Here is a 20652-nt window from a genome sequence, read left to right as displayed (position 1 = left end):
CCTTTAGGCATAGATGATGTTTTGCCATCAACCACCTAGCTTCAAATTGTTCACTCTCAATGAAAATGGGTAACTACATGGTGTCAAAATCTCCACAATGATCATTTGACTGCCAACACTTCTAATGATAAGTATTTTCAAGATATTGGGTCGATCACCTCCTATTCCCCCTATAGACTCTACTCTCGACAAGGTTTTTTGATAGTTAGCACCAATCTAGTGAGTCATGTTGCTACCACTCCAGCTCCTATTGGTGAGTCCCACCCAACTAATAATTCTATGGTTTAACCTCATATTTCTACTAATGTAATTCCATCAACTTTGATGTGACACTTGTCTACTCTTAAGGTTTATGATTAGTAATTGACATCTCTTACTAGATGTTCCTCTATTTATGTTATGCTAATAGATAAACCCTTCCCTACATCTTATCCTAGGGGACTTGGATGATAACATTTATTGGACAATCGTTGTAAGGTGGAAGTAGGTCTTCTCAAATCTGTATCCTGATCTCACACTAGAGTAATAGGTGTGAAGTTGAATAGATACTCACTCGAAGATAATCTAGGTTGCATTTGTTCTTACTTTACAACTTGGCTATAGTTGATATACTTTTACCGCACATGGAACTACTTCAGTCTTATCTCATTTTAAATCACTTTATAACTTCTTTTTTTAATTTATGAATTATTTTGTTTTATCTACAATGTATAATTTATATTTTGGTAAATTCATTTGTTTTATATTTTTACTGAGTAATGTAGTAAATCTTATTTATTTACATGTTACTTTTTAATTAATTTTAATATTTTGGTGTATTGATACTTTTTTAAATGTCTATTGCTAAATAGTTTTCCTTTCATGGTCATGATATCAAATGCTTCTCCCTCATGCTACCACTATAGGTTACATCTCTTGACATAAAATCAAACAATTAGATATAATTCCTTTAAGCGGTTACAGTTAGTTACAAGGCCATCACAAGAAGTCACAATGAATGTTGATTATTCACAGTGATATGTTTTGGAATAATATTTTTCATGTTGTGATATCAAACAATGCATGGTCTTGCCTCAATACATCTAAAGATCCAAAACAAATCGGTGGCAAAATTCAATGTTTATTAGAACCTCTATTTTGAGAGAGCTTCAAACCTCACACTAGTGTTATATGAAATTTTATTAGAGAACATCATATATTCTAATCTGAATGTTATAAAAAAGTGGCGAAATTCCACGAGACAAAAACATGAAGCAGTTAAAAAAGACAAATGAATGGTTGTATTGTTTCTCTCAATTTGATAATTCTTTTCTTTTCCTAATCAAGGTCAGGGGCTGCTGTGCATTATATTAAAATATTTGTACATCAATAGGCAGCTCATAGTAACAAGGAACTGTGACATTATCAGCAAAGAGAGATCATATGAATATGGCTTTGCAAAATTTTGAGATATGAAACTTCTTCTAACACAGGGAAGATCATATGAATATTGCTTCAGGAAATTTCAAGAGGAGAAACTTTTGTCCATCATCAATAGTTTTATATATGAGCTTAACTTTCCAATGATTGAATTGATCTTTTAAGTCTTACGTCAATAAGAAAATTTAAAAAGATGGCTTCCTAACGCAAATCCAATTCATGTAGAAAGTATGAAAGGTAATCCCACAGAAGATTCTCTTAAGTATGACCACATTTGCTGTATTCTAATTACTCAGGCTCATACAACGATGGCATTATTAGCAGAGAAAAAATAAATGACTTTCTCTAAATAAATTTTTCAAATGAGAGATTTTTGTCCATCATCATTAGACCTATACATCAGCTTAACCTTACAATGCATAAATGCTTATTGAAAGATTACATCAATAAACGAGGGTGGAGAAAGAAAAAGTTAAAAACAGATTCAGTGATCAATGCTATAGATTCCAAAATAATAATGAAACAAATCATTCGAAAGAAAATTGTTTAAAGAACACAATCTATAAAAATATGTAGCATAAGGTATCACTATTAATCATAAACATTCCGATAAGTGCTAATGCATTTCACATCACGATCAAACACTAAATCAACATGTCAAATTACCTAGAGTATCCAACACAATGGGAGCTCCATTTTAGGCAGCCTATTTTATGGGAACCTCAGTGTCAGATCAATACAATACAAAACTGAAATAAGCTGTGTGACGGAGCAGACCACAGGTTCCAGTACATTCCAACAGCTGAGATTCCGTTCTACTTCAATGTGATCCCAAAGAATCAAACATCGAGGATTTTCATTTGCGTGATCTTTTTACTCCAATCCAGGAATAAAATAATATGGTTGGAAACCCTGACTTGATACATCAATTCAAGTATCTGGATTCTGAATCCAGTCAAGACCTACACAGTTGAAACATATATTTTAGCCTTCTGCAAGTTATTCATAGGTAAGTGCTTGAGAAAAATACAAGTTTTACTTTTATCCACACCACTTTACATTTTTTGTAACTATTTCAAATTCTCGTTATGTTTGTTTGCCCTAAAGAGATCCCGTAGAGAGTTCTAGAAAATCATTGCTAGAACATACTGTATAGCAGTCACCACATTAAACTATTCTAGCTTTCATTCAGTCCTACATTTCAGAATATTTTGATTGGCATGGAGGCCATAACTTCATAAAATGTGTAACAACGTATGGTAATGACAACATATGAACCTTAGCAACTACAACCATAAGTTTATGGGAAGACATTTATAAGGAGAGGACAATCGTGATAAATGTCTGTCACTAACTTTCTTATCATCAGCAAACACAAATTTGATTGAAACTCGGTGACTCGACAAAACTTGGCAAAATTGTAAGAACCCTGCTGGTTCTAACTCTCCTGAAATACTATTGCTGTTGTGTTTTCAGATTTTCAAGGTTTTTTAACTACTTTAAAGCATAAAATAACACATGTGCCACGCAAGAATTGCACATAAAACCAAATAGAAATAAAATTGAGAGCAACTGCAACTATATTATGAATAAGATACCTGCTACAATAAATCCTACTGCTAATTGCATACCCGTGGGTCCTTAGCTTATTTTAAATGAAGAAATTTGGTGTTTGCTAGCCAGAACTGGGAAACTGACCAAAAAGGCCGTACAAGTCCAGGAAATGATTTTTCTAAGCCAGAAAGTAGGTAGAATAGCTTGAAAGGACTAGACATTGGGAATTGTGCATTCAGAATGCACTTTGGGTAGGCGTTCCAGCCTCCTAGGCAAAACGCCTCTTTTTTGGAGCCCCATGTGCCAACCAAATTGGTACGGCCAGCAATGAATCCTATATGGCTGGTTATTGAACTGAAAGAATGTTGCTAATAAGGCTTCTAAACTGTATTGCCGCCTTCCTTATTCCAAATCTGCAAATAACTAGCACAATTAACCTCTAATGAAGCACCTGAAAACTTCTATGTGAAGCCCTCTCAATTTGCAATAAGTCAGTTAATCTTTCACAGCCTCGGAATCACAGATCCATGAAGAATGAACGTTCTTCAATAGAAAACCCTTTGAAACCCTTGTCTCAGACAATCCACGGAGAAAATAACAAGCAATGTCAAATAATCAATAATGGAGATTGAATTGCTTCCAATTTCATTATAACCCCCAAATGGCACGATTTTCAATAAGTACGCCCAAATGCATTTAAATACATTAAATGTATTTAATTAACTTTGCATAGTTTATATTCAACTTGGGTGCCCAAATCATTTAAGTGATTTAATAGAAATCACTTTATAATATTTCAACGGACTTTTTAAATTAATAAAGTCACTTTATGACTTTATAATATAAGCACATAAGTTAAATAAATAACTTATCAACTAAAATATTAATCTCCCTCAATATTTTGACGAACCGTCAAAAGCAGGGGTCAACACTAAATAACCCCAATGTGTCGAGGTGCCCTGACTAAACATAGCACAACTGCCAGATTGACTTACTAAAAATAGTAAGTCCCACAACAAAGCCCACACACCAACTGCTAAGGCCCTGGAACTAAACCCAAGACTGAACTGAAGAAGTGGAACTGCCACTAAGACCCTCTATCCAGAATGTTAGCCTACAAGAGTCCAAAAATGATAGGCTAACCCATGAGTCATAGAGACTAACTAGGGTGGGGACATCATAGTCCGCCCTCCCTGAATTTGCTTGTCCTCAAGCAAAATCAATGTTGGATGTTGTAAAATGCTCTCACTTTCCCAAGTAGCATCCTCTATCAACAGATCTCTCCACTTAACCAAAATTTCCCTGATGACCCGCCTCTTAAGGTGATGCTCTCTAGTCTCTATGGCGGCCTCAGTTACTAAAATCAACTTCCCCTCATCATCCAAGGGTGGTAAGTCTGAAGGAGCTATATGCTGTCCCAATGCCTTCTTGAGGCGCGAAACATGGAACACATTATGGACCTTACTATCTGTGGGTAAATCCAACTCATAAGCCACCTCGCCAACTCGCCTGATAATCCTGAATGGCCCATAATAACGTGGCTTGAGTTTCTCAGAGCCCTTCTTCCTAAGAGAGGAATATCTATAGGGTCGAAGCATCAGATACACCATATCCCCGATCTCAAAAGATCTCTCAACCTTCCTCTGATCAACATATTGCTTCTGTTGATTCCAAGCCTTCTGAATGTTCTCACGAAGAGCGCTCATGATATACTAGTTCTCTGCAATCGCTCAACAATAAATCCAGAAAACTAGGAGCATCATAACCATACAAAGCTCTGAATTGTGTCATCTGAATAGACATGTGGTGAATGGAATTATAACAATACTCACAAAGTAGCAACCACTTCACCCAAGCCTTTTGCTGCCCAGAAATGTAGTTCCGCATGTATCCCTCCACCAATTTGTTGACAATCTCTATCTGCCCGTCAGTCTGAGGGCGGTAGCTAGTACTCGGAGTGAGCTCTGTCTGCACAGTCTGAATAACTCCTACCAAAAGTTACCCATGAACCTACTGTCTCTATCACTGACAATACTCTGAGGTAACCCATGCAATCTGAATACCTCATGAAAGAAAAGATCGGCCACCTATGCAACTGAATAAGTAATCGTGATCAGGAAGAAATATGCATACTTAATCAACCAATCAACTACCACATAAATGGTGTCTCTCACTTGAGCTTTCGGTAAGCCCGTAATAAAGTCCATAGACACGCATTCCCACTTCCTCTAAGAAATAGGAAGTGGCTGAAGTAACCCAGTAGGGAAAGTATGCTCCTGCTTGTTTTGCTAACAAACAAAACACTCCCTGACATGCTGGAGAACATCAGATTTGAGACCTTTCCAAGTAAATCTCTCCCATACCTGCCTATAGGTCTTAACGTAACCGGGATGATCAGCCATGGGTGAATCATGTAACGATCTCAATACCGTGTTCCTCATATCTGAATCTGGGACTAAAAAATATTCTCTTTGTAAATGACAAGATCATTCACAAGAGAGTACATGATATCCTGTACTGTCCCATCAATAATGCTAGAAGCCCATGAATTCTTGGCATACTCTGCTATAATCAAGTGTTTAAAATCTTCGGAAACTATTGTCATGGAGCTCAAATGGGGACGGCGAGATAAGGCATCAACAACAATGTTATGAGTCTCTTTGACATAGGAGATGTCAAAATCATAAGACTGTAACTTGCTGACCCACTTCTGTTGACGCTCATTTAGATCCTGTTGTCCAAGGAAATGCTTCAAGCTATTATGATCAGTTTTGACACAAAACTTGCTGCCAACTAAAGTATTGCCTGAACTTAGCCATTGCATGCATTATGGCCAACATTTCCTTATCATAAATACTATAGCTCCTCTCAAGACCCCTAAGCTTCCTGCTCTCGAAAGCTATAGGATGACGATCATGCATAATCACTGCACCAATACCCTCTCCACATGCATCACAATGAAGCTCAAAAGGTTTGGTGAAATCTGGTAAAGCTAGAACTGGACATGTAGTCATCAATTGCGTGAACTTCTCAAAACATTCCTGTGCTAGAGGTGTCCAAACAAATGCACCCTTCTTTGTCCAATCAGTAAGTGGTGCACCATGCTGTGAGAAACCACTAACAAACCGACAGTAGAAGGCACATAAACCTACAAATCCCCTGAGCTGAGTCAAAGTCTCAAGCGTAGGCTAATCGACAATGGCACAAACCTTATCAGGATCCATGCAAACTCCCTCTCTGCTGATTATGTGACCCAAATACAAAAGTTCTGCCATACCCAATGCACACTTGGACTCCTTGGTGTAAAAAGACACCCTGTCAAGTATGCCTAAAATAGTATCCAAGTGAACTAGGTGTTCCTCCCAAGTTCTGTTGTAAACCAAAATGTCATCAAAGAAAACCAAAACAAATCTCCTCAACTGAGACTAGAATTCTAGTGGACTGAAAGGTTGCTGGTGCGTTGGTTAACCCAAAAGGCATAACCAAAAACTCATAGTGTCCACAATGACATCTGAATGTAGTCTTCTCAATATCCTACTCCCTGACACTGATCTGATGATAGCCTGTCCTCAAGTCAATCTTAGAGAAATAACAAGCTCCATGAAGCTCATCTATCAACACTCATCAATGCATCTATCAACACTCATTGATGTGAGGAATGGGATACCTGTTCTTTATCGTCCTTCTATTCAGCATACGATAATCAATGCAAATTCTAAGTGTGCCATCTTTCTTCTTCACCAAAACAACTGACGAAGCGAAAGGAGACTTACTCGGCCTTATGTGTCCCATTGCTAAAAGTTCTTTGATGGTTTTCTCAATTTCATCTTTCAAACGCTTTGGGTGCCTGTAAGGTGTAATCGTGATGGGCTTGGTGCCCTCTTCAAGCTCAATGATGTGCTCTATACCTCTATCAGGAGGCCTACCGGGAGGTATGTCACTAAACACCTTTGTATGCTTGACTCTAAGCTCTTGAATATCTAAATGGTAAGGTGTTTTATGCTGCTCCTCATAAGTAGGCATTACTTTACACTCTGCTACCCAATCCACCATGTCATGTCTGATAAGTCTCTCCAATCTTTTAAGAGTGATTAATTTTAAGTTGCTGGTCTTGATAGCTTTAAGAACATGATTAGTCCCATCAACTTTGAATTTCATCTCCATATCTCTAAGGTTTGAGTGTAAATTCACCTATTGCATGAAGCCATGTCATGCCAAGGACCACATCCATGTTTCCCATGTTAACCACATAAAAATCAACTTTGAATTCATAATTATTGAGTTTCATAGGTAAGTCTGAAATCATTCTATCACAAGTTAGCACATAACCATCAACAACTTTCACCAATATGCCTTCAAACTCTTGAGTTTGAATCCCACGCTTCTCCACCAACTGTGCATCTATAAAATTATGAGTTGCACCTGTATCAAGTAGAGAAATGACTCTTTGACCAGCCAAGAGTCCACGCAACCTAAAAGAACCTTCTCCCTGCATGCTAGACATATGAGCTTCTTGTAGATCAAATTCCCCTTCATTTTCAACTCCCTTCTCTGAATTTTCAGTCTCTGAATCATCTTGATCAGCTTGCTGGTCTGTGTTATCAGTCATGTTTTCTCCCTCATAAAACCACTCCATATGCCTATTTTGACCCTTAGGCTTGAGGGGACAATCATGGTTTTGATCATAAGGGTCTTTGCAGTGAAAACACAGTTTCCTTCTACGCAAGTCATTAAGTGTTTCCCTATCCAAAGGTGCTGCAAACTTCTTCTTTTGGTCCACGTTTTCTGATTTCTTTGGATTAGACTTGTTGTCATTAAATAATGAGGACGGTTTTGAGTTGTTTGGAGTGAACCTACTACGAGGAGTGGTAAGTTCCATGCTACGTGCCTTCCTCATGGCTTCTTGCAAGGTAGGGGGATTAAAAGCCTTAATCCAACCCTTCATAGGCTCATAAAGACCTTCAACAAAAAGAATGACCAGCCTTCTCTCTGAGATGTTAGTTACCATAACTGAAAGCTTCTGAAATTCACTAATGTAAGATTCCAAGCTGCCCATTTGTTCCAGCTGAGCTAAATCCCTGAAATACAACTCTAGATCTCTTTTATCAAAACGCTCAACCAATCTATCAGTGAATTCTTGGTATGTAGTAATAAGGTCATGATGTAAAGTAACCATCCCATGGTGCCACCAGTCATGAGCTACCCTATCCAAATGCAAAGCTGCAAACTTAATAGCATCTTCTTCTGACATAGGACGTAGGGTCAAGAAGGTATCCAACTTGCTAATCCAAGCTCTAGCTGTAACTCTACCGCTGCCATCAAAAGCAGAAAGTATGAGCTTGTTGATTGCATATTTGAGATCATTAGTTTTGTTCCAAGGTTTCCTGTCATTCCAATTCCACTTCTTGTTATGTTCCCTCTTCTGACTCATGAACCTGTCAAACTTAAGATGTTCCTTAACTCTTGGTGGTAATGCATCCCATTCATCATGAAGTGTGGTCACATTAACCGTAAAGGCCACCTCATCTTCCTCAACCACGTCCTCTTCTTCAGGTTCATTTCTAACAAAGGTTGGGCATGTAGGCCTATCATAGGTGTGTGTGGGAGTCACTCTTGCCCTTGGGCAACCAACAACACTACCATTTTCCTCCTGGTTCCTGATTATGCCCCCTTGGCACAATGATCTGTTGTATGGCCGTAGTCAACTACTGCAACACATTTGCCACATGTTGCTGTCCTGTTACTAAACCCCTCATAATAACTTCGACGTCTTGGTCCTCATTGTTAACAGCCTCTCTGTGTGGCTCACCATCATTCTTGTCCCCCATAATTTCCAAGGGTATTTCTTCAGTTTGATCAGGATCACCCTATAAACTAGGTCTCTTGCGTGTGTAATACCTGTGAGGGCCAGTCTGTTGTTGATGCATAAAATATTCTAACCCTCCAGGAAGGCAAGATAGGAGCTCTGATACAATTGTAAGAACCCTGTTGGTTCTAACTCTCCTGAAATACTATTGCTGTTGTGTTTTTGGATTTTCAAGGTTTTTGAACAATTTTAAAGCATAAAATAACAAGTGTCAGGCAAGAATTGCACATAAAACCAAATAGAAATAAAATTGAAAGCTACTGCAACTATATTATGAATAAGATATCTACTGCAATAAATCCTACTGCTAATTGCATACCCGTGGGTCCTTAGCTTATTTTAAATGAAGAAATTTGGTGTTTGCCAGCCAAAATTTGGAAACTGACCAAAAAGGTCGTACAAGTCCAAGAAATGATTTCTCTGAGCCAGAAAGTAGGTATAATAGCTTGAAAGGACTAGGCGTTGGGAATTGTGCATTCAGAATGCACTTTGGGTAGGCGTTCCAGCCTCCCAAGAAAAACGACTCTTTTTTGGAGCCCCACGTATCAACCAAATTGGTACAGCCAGCAATGAATCCTGTACAGCTGGTTATTGAACTGAAAGAATGCTGATAATGAGGCTTCTAAACTGTATTGCCTCCTTCCTTATTGCAAATCTGCAAATAACCTCTAATGAAGCACCTGAAAACTTATGTGTGAAGCCCTCTCAATTTGCAATAATTCAGCTGATCTTTCACAGCCTCAGAATCACAAATCCATGAAGAATGAATGTTCTTCAATAGAAAACCATCTGAAACCTTTGTCTCAGACAATCCACAGAGAAAATAACAAGCAATGTCAAATAATCAATAATGGAGTTTGAATTGCTTCCGATTTCCTTATGTGAGAATTTGCCAAGATCAAGAGCTCAATGAAAAGTACAATAGAGAGACAAAATATAGATGATAGGAATAAACTGTATTCTATCAAGATGAAAACACTAATCAACTGGATCATCAAAAGTTGTCGTTACATACAATGAATATGAACCTGCTTATATAGGCAAGGCTATATGGATATGTGAGCACACAAACATGACATGGAGCTCAATAAGAAACAAGGGTAGGTAGGAAATAGGTGTGGTGGGTAGGAGAAACAATATAATATTCCACATGAGGTGGATCACCCACCGAATGTGGAATGTAACAACAAGATAAGACTAGAAAAGGTGGAAAATCTCCTACACACTATCCCAATGTGGCACAAACACCCAAGTGTCTCATACCCAAACTACTATAATATGCATGTATCTAAGTAAACTTAAGTAAGGTGTAGTAATATCCAACATGAATAATTAATTACACCAACACCTTATAACCCCCAAATGGCACGATTTTCAATAAGTACGCCCAAATGCATTTTAAATACATTAAAATGTATTTAATTAACTTTGCATAGTTTATGTTCAACTTGGGTGCCCAAATCATTTAAGTGATTTAATAGAAATCACTTTATAATATTTCAACAGCCTTTTTAAATTAATAAAGTCACTTTATGACTTTATAATATAAGCACATAAGTTAAATAAATAACTTAACCAATAAAATATTAATATCTCCCTCAATATTTTGACGAACCGTCAGAAGCAAGGGTCAACACTGAATAACCCCCATGTGTCCAGGTGCCCTGACTAAACATAGCACAACTGTCAAATTGACTTACTAAAAACAGTAAGTCTCGCAACTAAGCCCACACACCAACTACCAAGGCCTTGGAACTAAACCCAAGATTGAACTGAAGAAGTGGAACAGCCACTAAGACTCTCTATCCAGAATGTTAGCCTGCGAGAGTCCAAAAATGATAGGCTAACCCATCAGTCACAGAGACTAACTAGGGTGTGGACATCACAAAAATCTCCAAACATTTAAAAAACACACTTTCATGTAAAAACTTGCTAGTGAGTTTTCAAGCAAATTTTAAACTATGGTTCTAACCAATGAACAAAAGGTAAGTAGCAAACCCAAGGAGATACCCTGATTGGAAGTTGATCATTTCTCATACAAATGGACACTCAGGGATGTCAAACAGAAGTCTGGCAGACTTATTTGACATAACGGGACAAAAAAATTTTACTGCAATTGTCATGTGGCTAAACAAGTTGGTCTTTATCCCCCAGTTAGCAAGAGAAAACATGGCAAATTGAATATGTCAAACAAATATCTGGCAGATTAAAGATAGCAAATTTCCACAATCCATGAATGTAGCTAAATATTTCCAGATTTGATAGTGTAACAATTTTTTAGCATCAACGATTTGGATCACACTCCATGATCCATCATCAGGATGAGAAAGATGACGAGCTGCAGGCCAAGGCTCCTTAAAAAGAGGAGAAAAGAAGGAAGGAGGGAGGGACGAACGAGCACAAACTATGAGGAGAAGGAAAAGGAGATAAAAAAATAATAAAAGAAAGCAAAAGTAAAAATATATGAAAAGAAACACAAAGAATTAAAACAAAACCAAAAAAATATAGACACCGAAAACAAGCAAAAGCCTCAGTAATTGAATAAACATCTAAATATCACTATAAATTATCAAATAATTAAAAGACTAAAAAATGCACAAAAATAAAAAATTAACTAAAGATCAATGCACAAGCACATAAATAAATGAAGAGGCAAAATAAGCAATACAAGCAAATAGATGTAAAAAAGAAAAATAACCAAAAAAAAAAAAAAAAACTAAAGGAAACTAAGTAGTAATAATAATAATAATAACAATAATAAAGTAGTAAAAGACAAATATAACTAAAATAAAAATAAAACTAAGAAATAAATGAAATAAAGAAAAACTAATAAAATACAAATAAAAAGCAACTAGCAATATACAATTATAATAATAAAAAGCTAATAACATAAAAAAAAAAAAAAAAACACACAAAAGAACAAAACAAACAGTAAAAAGGAAATAAAACTAAAGAAAAATAAAAATAAATATGAAACTAAGAATAAATAAAAATTAAATTAAATAAACCAAAAAGAGAACAAAAATTAATCAAAAAATAATAAGACTAGAAATGAGAAAGAGGACAAAGAGAAAATAAGAAACAAAACTGAAACAAGCAAAACCAACAACTAGAGACTTTAGTAGAGAATAAAACAACCAACAAAGAAGACTAAGTAGAGGCAACCAAGCATGAAGCTAAAACATACATAAGACCCTGAAATACCAATACACAAAGAACAAAACCATTAAAAGGAGGAAAACAAGCTAAGCCAAAGAGATACACAAAGAGATAAAGAGAGGTATCCAAGAAGTGACCTAGAGATGGGGAAGACCAAAGAGAAGGGAGGGAGCAACAACTGAAGAGAACAAAGAGGAGGATGAGAGAGGCCAAGGAAGGAACAGAACCCAAAGAAGGGGAGAAGAAGAAAGGAAGAAAGGAAGAAGAACAAGGGGAACACAAAAAAGGGAGGACAACATAGAGAGAGAGGTCAAGGGAGAGGGTGATTTCAGCTTTTTAAGGCAGATAACAAGAGATGCCAAGATAGACTTAAAGTGCTCCCTTCATGGCGAGTGAGGTTGGTGGAGTGATTAGAGATTTATATTGCTTCCATCAACTTCCTCTTGAAGAAGTTGTCCTCTTTGGCTAAAATTTGAGTGCTTTTTAAACAAATGTGATTTATGGTAGAAGAGTGCTCTACCAAGGTTGATTTAAGAACATGCTCATACTTGATGTCCGCACTATGTTCTTTAATTTTGGTGTTGAAAGAGTGGCCAGTTTTCCCAATGTAGGGACAGCCACAAGAACAAACAACCTTGTAGGCTCGTGACTCTAAGAAGACATCCCTAGAGTCTTTAAGACGGGGGATACGATTTTTTAAGTTAGAAAAGGGTTTAAAGGCACAACGAAGGCCTTTTTTAGAAAGAATTTTGGAGATTTTGTGGGAGATACATCCGACAAAGGGAAGAGAAGCAATCAAGAGCACTGAAGGTTGGGAAGAAATGGGATTAGGAATGGAAAGGAAATACGATTTGGCTTGGTGGAAGGCTCCAGAGATTTTCTTGTTGGTATACCCATTAAGACGAAAGACTTGATGAAGATGGGACAGCTCATGGTTCAAATTCTAATCGTTACAAATATGGTGGGCTCTCAAAGCTATGGTTTTAGGAATCCCGACTTTTTGGCTTGGGTGGTGATGAAAAGAAGAATGGAGATATAGTCAGTATGGGTAGCTTTGTAAAACACTCGATGATCGAGAGAGCCATCAGATTTGTTTTAGGAGCAAAACATTGAGGAAAGGCAAATGGATATCAAAATCGAGCTCCTTGGTGAAGGAGGTGCAAGGAGCTAAGTTGTTGAGGTGAGCATGAAACTCTTTTTAACTTATAAAGACCATGAGGCCAAAAAACATTGGTGTCATCCATATAATGCTTCCACCACTTTGTCTTGAGGGGATACGAACGCAAGGCAATTTCTTCAAAGTGCTCCATGTAAAGATTGGCTATGGCAGGGGAGAGGGGGGAGCCTATAGCCACACCATCAACTTGCTCATAGATAACCCCTTGGAAGGAAAAGAAAGTGGGTCTTACGCATAACTCCACCAAGGAGGCTATCTCGACACTAACTTTGTGTCTAACAATCTCAATAAAGTCTGGCATAGGAACCTTGGTGAAGAGGGAGACAATGTCGAAACTCACCAAGATGTAATTACTATCTAATTTGATGTCCTCTATGAAATCGACAAAATGGGTAGTCTTTGATGAAGGACTCAAAATTCCCTACAAGAGAGGAGATTAATTTGGCTAGGAAAGAGTTTAACTTATAAGTAGGAGAGCCAATAGTGTCAATGATGGGCCTTAGATGGACGTTGGCTTTACCCCGTAAATGCGAGGGGCAACTTCCTTAGAGGGAATAAGGCATTTCTTGATAGCATCATTGAAGGAGGAACAATTGATAGCCAATTTGGCTCTCTTAATGATCTTGGAACAAGGGTTGCGGGCAACAATTTTATAGTTGTCGGTATCAAAGAGGTAAAGCATTTTTGAGATGTAGTATTGCCTATTCATAACGACAGTGGCATTGTCATTGTTAGCTTTGGAAGTGATTAAGTCATCCCTTGCCCCCTCTCATCCTCCTCTTTCTTCTCTTCGGCTATTGCTCCCTCCCTTCTCTTTGGTCTTCCCCTTCTCTAGGTCCCTTCTTGGATACCTCTCTTGATCTCTTTAGTTATTTCTTTGGCTTAGCTTGTTCTCCTTTTCTGTTTCTGTTCTTTGAGTATTGCTAATTTAGGATCTTATGTATGTTTTGGCTTCATGCTTGGTTGTGCCTCTTCTTAGTCTTTTTTGTTGGTTGCTTTTATTCTCTGCTCAAGTCTCTAGTTGTTGGTTTTGTTTGTGTTAGTTTGGTTTTTTTGTTTTCTCTTTCTCCTCTCTCGCTTTTGGTCTTATTATTTTTTAGTTATTTTTGTTCTTTTTTTTTTATTTATGTTTTTTAGTTTCATATTTGTGTTTATTATTCTTTACCTTATTTCCTTTTTAGTGTTTTTTTGTATGTTATTTGCTTTTTATTATTATAATTGTGTATTGCTAGTTGCTTTTTACTTGTATTTTATTACTTTTTATTTATTTCATTTATTCTTAGTTTTATTTTTATTTTAGTTATATTTGTCTAGTTCTTTATTTTTATTTTTTATTATTATTATTTATTTTTCCTTTAGTTTGTTTTTATTTGTTATTTGTTTTCGTTATTTCATTTGTTTGCTTGTATTGCTTATTTTGCCTCTTCCTTTATTTATGTCCTTGTGCATTGATCTTTAGATTATTTTTTTATTTTTGTGCATATTTTACTTTTTTAAATTATTTGATTACTTATATTGATATTTAGATGTTTATTCAATTATTGAGGATTTTGTTTGTTTTCAATGTCTTTTTTTTGGTTTTCTTTTCATTCTCCTTGTGTTTCTTTTATATATTTTTACTATTTGCTTTCTTTAATTATTTTTATCTCCTTCTCCTTCTCGTAGTTAGTGCTCCCTCATCCATCCTTCTCCTTCTCGTAGTTAGTGCTCCCTTCCTTTCTCCTCTCTTTTTATGGAGTCTTGGTCTGCAGCTTGTCATATCTTTCTCGTCCTTGATTTCTCTCATCCTAATGATTGGATCATGGAGTGTCATCTGAAAAGTTGATACTAAAAAATCGATACAAAATCAAATCCAAAAACATTTAGCTACAATATCTGACAGATTTACTTGACATAACAGGAGGAACTATTTTGCTGCACTTGTCATGCAGATTAACAGACTGGTCTTTCTCCCAGCAAGCTGGAGAAATCATGGCAGATTGAATCACATATCTTTAAGGCATTGGGACCTCTCTGTGCCCTCTTCTTATTATATCCATAGAAGCTTAAGTCAGCAAAAATTATGATTAATCCTGAATCACCAGGTTTGCTGCTGTTTTATACAAAAAAAATTGGTTTATAAAAAAATGCCTGCAACAATTTTTTCCTGAATAATCATTAAAAACATGTGATTTAATTGCTCAAGAGTCAACCTGCATTGCAGGCCAGTTTGACTTCAGCGGGCAATTTTTCAGTCCAAAGAAATCAAAAATGTGAAAGTGTTGATCAATGGATTGCAGAAGATAGGGATTCGTGAGCTGCAGATTGCAAAAGGGTTTCATCTTATTCCCATTTTAGGGCTTCTGTGTCATCGTTATTCCTCTGCTCCTCGGGATCCTCTCCCCATTTCTATATATTACCCAATTTCCATATTGACCCTGCTTGTTATATTAAGGCAATTCCTTTTACTCGTCTCCATTGTTTTGCATAAACCGAAGAGACCTTCCCAATTTTATGTTCCGTTTGAATAATAAACACTTACATTACCATTTTAAATTTAAATTGAATTTGTATTTAAGTTATTTAATATTTTATTATTATTAATTAATATTTAATATTTTATTTTTATCGGTAAAAGGCCGAAGCCAGAATAATTTATTAAATTATAAACAAGATTACATTCTCCACTCAGTGCGGGCGCCGGTAGGAAAGAGCGGAGAGGAGAAAACATCCGGCCTTGCTCGGGACATTAAGTCCAGTTAAATAATGAATCTAAAACTCTACACCATTTATAATTACAACATATCCATCTTGAATCTTTACTTTTGGACTAAGCATACTCATACAGGTCCAAGTGTTCTTCTCTTCTAACTATTGTAATGTAAGTATCCCATCATGGGGATGCTCCTATCGGCATTCTGCCTTCAATCTCTTTAGTATCTTTCCTCATTTATCTTTGATCCACAGGCTTCCTGCTAGCACTGTCACCTGCAAAATAAATCTCAACACAACCCTACAACATACCACTTCATGATTTGTTAGCCCAATTATGTATAAACAGACAATTTTTATATAAAATGGCTTGCAAAACACTTTCCCCTACCGCTATTACAACCACAGCATCTTTTATATTGAGACAGCAAAGAATTCCTTTAAATGTTGACTGCAAGATGAAAGATTACCCAGGTTACAATATCATTGTGAGAAGTAACCTTGCCCATCCCCATTCCAAGATAACACCTTTTATATCATAAAGTCAAATAGATCATTAACAAAGCCAAGGACCTGAAAAGGAAAGGATAAACTATTCTCCCTAAAGAACTGAAATCCCATACCACTCATCCATAAAAGTTTCAATCCCATTAAATTTTCGTTAACAAAAGATTTCATTTTCTTTCCCACAAAGGCTGCATATGACTTCCAGATCCTTTCAAGAGACTATGTATGTGAAGCTATATATACACATATATATATCTTAATATATGTATATATATATGCTTAAATATATTATACTATGTGGAGAGTCTAAGTCCCAGAATACTAGCATGTGTGAATCATCAAGAAAGTTAAAACATTTGTTCATCCTTATACCAGGATTACCATGGTTCCTTAAGAGAACCAAGCCATAAACCATAAGTGAGTCCGACGATTATATTATTTGTTTTTCAAAATTAGCCAGAAATACACCATGAAATGGAAAATGCTAAAGGGCAGGTAGAGATATCTGATTATAAACCCGAGGGCTACCTTCATAAGGCTCATCAACAAACTGCATATGTCTGGTAGGTCTTAAAAATAAATCCCAGTCCCAGATCTCTCAAACCTTCCTTAGAACAATTTAGGATACCTAGCCACAGAGAATTAATAAAAGTAGTAGAAATCCCAGCCTACCTCTACCTATATATATATATATATATATATATATATGGAAAGGAAAAAGAACTCTAACTAAGAGCAGAGATAGGCATGCAGGGGATCGTGCCAGAGTAAGCACCGAGAGGGTGGATAAACCACATTTTGATAATATCTGTATGAATCTGTATATTCACAAAATTATCCACTTAAACCCAAATGCGGGGCCTACTATATCACCCATATCTTTATCTATACAAAATTCTGAGAATGCACCCAAATCAGAGCAGACAATTAAATAAATTTAATGAGGGAAGAACACAGAGCTAGATACTGAACAAATTAATAACATAGCTAAGCTAAATATAATATTAACGTAAACATCCATATGTCTGTATTACCTTTAACAGAACTTAAAGCAAAAGCAGTCATAAGGTATCAAAGGATTCCTATCGAAGCCAAGAGAGACGATATAGTAAACCAAAAGAGAAGCAAAAAAACTGCCCTTCAGAAAGGGATTGACTCCTATGACTCAGGAGAAGCCCAACTCCTTCTCGACCGAACCTTGCTTGTCGACGGCCCTGAACTAACAGGGGATTCTCCTGGTTTGGAGGCAGGGGCAGAGGGGATCTCTACATCATCGGGGACTACTTCAATGTCTTCTGCCTCGAGATAGTTAGCCAGCCATCTATTACAGGACGGTTTTTTAACATGCAGAAGCCACATAAGGAAGAAAAAATTTCTCTCCCTTATCGGATTGTAGGCCGCAAAGGCAACCTCATCTTCTATTTCCAGGATTGGAAATCTTGGCACCGGTTTGTTTTTCCATATGAACCTGTAATAGTTTCGAGGCTTAGGAATAGTTAAATCCTCATCCACATTGATGACAACCCTATCCAATTCGCCCAACAGTTCCTTCTTGAAGACACTTCTACATAATTTCACAACCACCTCCCTATCCTTCTCAAAGTGCATGACCACCGCTAGAAACATTGCAACTATATCAGAGTTGGCCCTAGTACGGTCATCATTCTTGATACATTCTTCCCCTAATATTTTCTTAACCGCCCGAACAACCAGGACATTAGGGAAGACAAGAATGCCTTTAAACCTATCTTCTTTGATGTCCCCTGAAAATGCCATTTGTCTCTTAAGCCCAACTAGCCTCAACGGTGTATCCATAATGAGCTCACCTCACTCAAATCATCGGACAACACAGATTACACTGGAAGAACCGACTGCTCTATAGAGGAGGATAAACGAAACCACTACTATAGTAATTGTTCTTGGAAAGGTGTCGTAGAATACAGCTCTGCTATATCGAAAAAGGACCTATTTAATCACTTGAGTGTCAGAGAGGGAGGAATGAACGGTCACGATGCAAAGAAAATGGTTAAAGACGATCTCCAAGATCGAGGTAATTAATACCGTCGGCGTTAATTGAACTTGCTGCGTACAAGTCACAACTAGCGCGCGCGACAAGGAAGGTCAAATCAATCTCTATATATGCCGTCGGGATAGAGGTTTTAATTCGAGTAGAAGAGAAGGCTATGCCAGACAACATATATATATATATATATATATATGAATGTATGAATGTATATACAAATGCGAAAACAAATCGATAAGAATATATATACCTATAAACATATGTCTATATATATATGAATATATATCTATATATATATAGTTTTATATATATATAGATTAGATATATATATGTGTATATATGTATATATCTATATATATATGTGTGTGTGCATATGTATATATATATTATATATCAATATATATATATATAAATATATATATATATATATGTCTACATATGCATCATTTAATATATATATATATATATGTATACATACATACATACATATATATATATATATATATATATATATGTATACCTCTATATGTATATCTATATATAAATGTCTATATATATTTATATATATATGCATATATATGAATATGTTTATATTTATATTTTTATATATCTAAAAAACTGTGAGATGAGAGAAAGCAGAAATATATAAAGTTCTTCTATATATCGGCATAATGAATATTTCCTCTTTAGAAAAAACCGCAGGAGTGTAAATATGTCATTAACGTAAGGTGATGAGACATATAATCTTTGTCCACCTTCCATGCCTCCTATCTGTTGTCCCCTTATAGATCAAGGAGCGAAGGAGAAGGTATGATCTTTTCAATTTATGAGGCTATTAACATGATGTTACTGTTAGTCTATGTAGATCCCATCTGCCCCCATATTAGCTAATTCATCAGCCTTAAAATTACCCTCGCGGAAGATGTGATTAAATATGATCTTCTTGAAGGCCTTGCCCAAGTTTAAAGCTCTGCTGACCAGCGCATCTAACCTCCAGTTTAGAATGCATCCTTTTCTCATAGAATTGATTACAATGGTCGAGCCCCCTTCAACAACCAATTTCTCCACTCCTGATGCCATGCACATTTCGAGCCCTTCCACCAGCGCCATGACTTTTGCCCTATTGTTAGTTTCAATGCCTATTGGTTTAGCTCTCTACACCACCTCGGTCCCATCTGAGTTGTGAAGACAACATCCAATGCCAGCCTGTCCTGGATTACCTCTCGAGGCTCCATCAGAGTTTAGCTTAAACCATCCATTTTTAGGTGGTTTCCAAACACAAGTTTCCCTTTTTCCTTTACCTAGCTTAGGCCCTGGTCCAATGTAAGAGGGAATATTCAAGCCATTCCAGTGTCCCCTCATATTTTCATCCCAAAAGGACATATTTGCCTCCCCATGCTGACCCTTCATTACTCTGTTATTCAAAATTTCAATAATAACAACTTCTATTTTATTAGTTAGTTGTTCCCAACCCAACTTCTGTCCTTTGAAGAATCTCCTATTTCTTTCTTTCCAAAGTTCCCAGATAACAATAGATGGAGAAATGATCCAAAGACCTCCATACAAACACTCAATGTTTCTTATAGGCCAAGCTTGAAACATGTTCAGAAAAGAGCTCGGTATTGCTGAACTCCATCCTAGTTTATTATGAAGCCAATTCCAGCATTGAAGTGAGAAATCTCAAGATAATAATAAGTGATCCACATTTTCCTCCTCCTTCTCGCAAAGAGGGCATCTGCTTGGGCCTTCATAACCCCATTTTTTAAACAAGTCGGTAATAAAGACCCTATTCTATAGGGCTAACCAAGAGAGCATGAAGCTCCAAATGCGTGAACCTCTTTGGGGGGGGGGGGGGTGTAGCAGTTCTAAAGATGCTCTCAGGGTTGATGCTATTCAAATATTTATGATAAAGAATTCTGGCCCATTTAAGGTGGGGGAATTTATGCATTATCCACACTAATTTCGCTCCTAAGGCCTTACTCTAATCCCTCATGTTCTTATTTCCAACCCCACCAATCTCCTTAGACTTGCAAACTTTATCCCAAGCCAGTAATGCAAATTTCTTTTTATCTCCTGACCCTTGCTAGAAGAAATTTCTTAGGATTTTGTTTAGCTCCTCCTTTTTGACTATCGGGAGGTCAATACAAGACAGTTGATAAATTGGCATGGAAGAGAGGACTGATTTTATCATGGTAGCTCTGCCCGCTGAGGAGAGCCATTTTCCTTTCCAGGATTCCGCTTTGGATTTTATTTTGT

The 20652-nt window shown here is 36.7% G+C and overlaps 1 protein-coding gene across 4 annotated transcripts in view; it reads right to left on the bottom strand.

Annotated features, from left to right (window-relative positions):
- Positions 1-1980: 1980 nt before the first annotated feature.
- LOC131069484 (protein FORGETTER 1) overlaps positions 1981-20652 on the bottom strand; it is a 176941-nt gene continuing 158269 nt past the window's right edge. For 3 of the 4 annotated variants that reach the window (XM_058004929.2, XM_058004930.2, XM_058004931.2), the window contains exon 32: positions 1981-2381. In XM_058004929.2, coding sequence (XP_057860912.2) covers positions 2350-2381 — 32 coding nt within the window. In that variant the 3' untranslated portion in view covers positions 1981-2349. The remainder of the gene's footprint in view (positions 2382-20652) is intronic. The other variant, XR_009112137.2, reaches the window with a different exon arrangement.

The sequence above is a fragment of the Cryptomeria japonica genome, chromosome 11 (genome assembly GCF_030272615.1).
Source record: "Cryptomeria japonica chromosome 11, Sugi_1.0, whole genome shotgun sequence".
NCBI classification, from domain to species: domain Eukaryota; kingdom Viridiplantae; phylum Streptophyta; class Pinopsida; order Cupressales; family Cupressaceae; genus Cryptomeria; species Cryptomeria japonica.
This window is presented reverse-complemented; position numbering and strand designations above follow the sequence as displayed.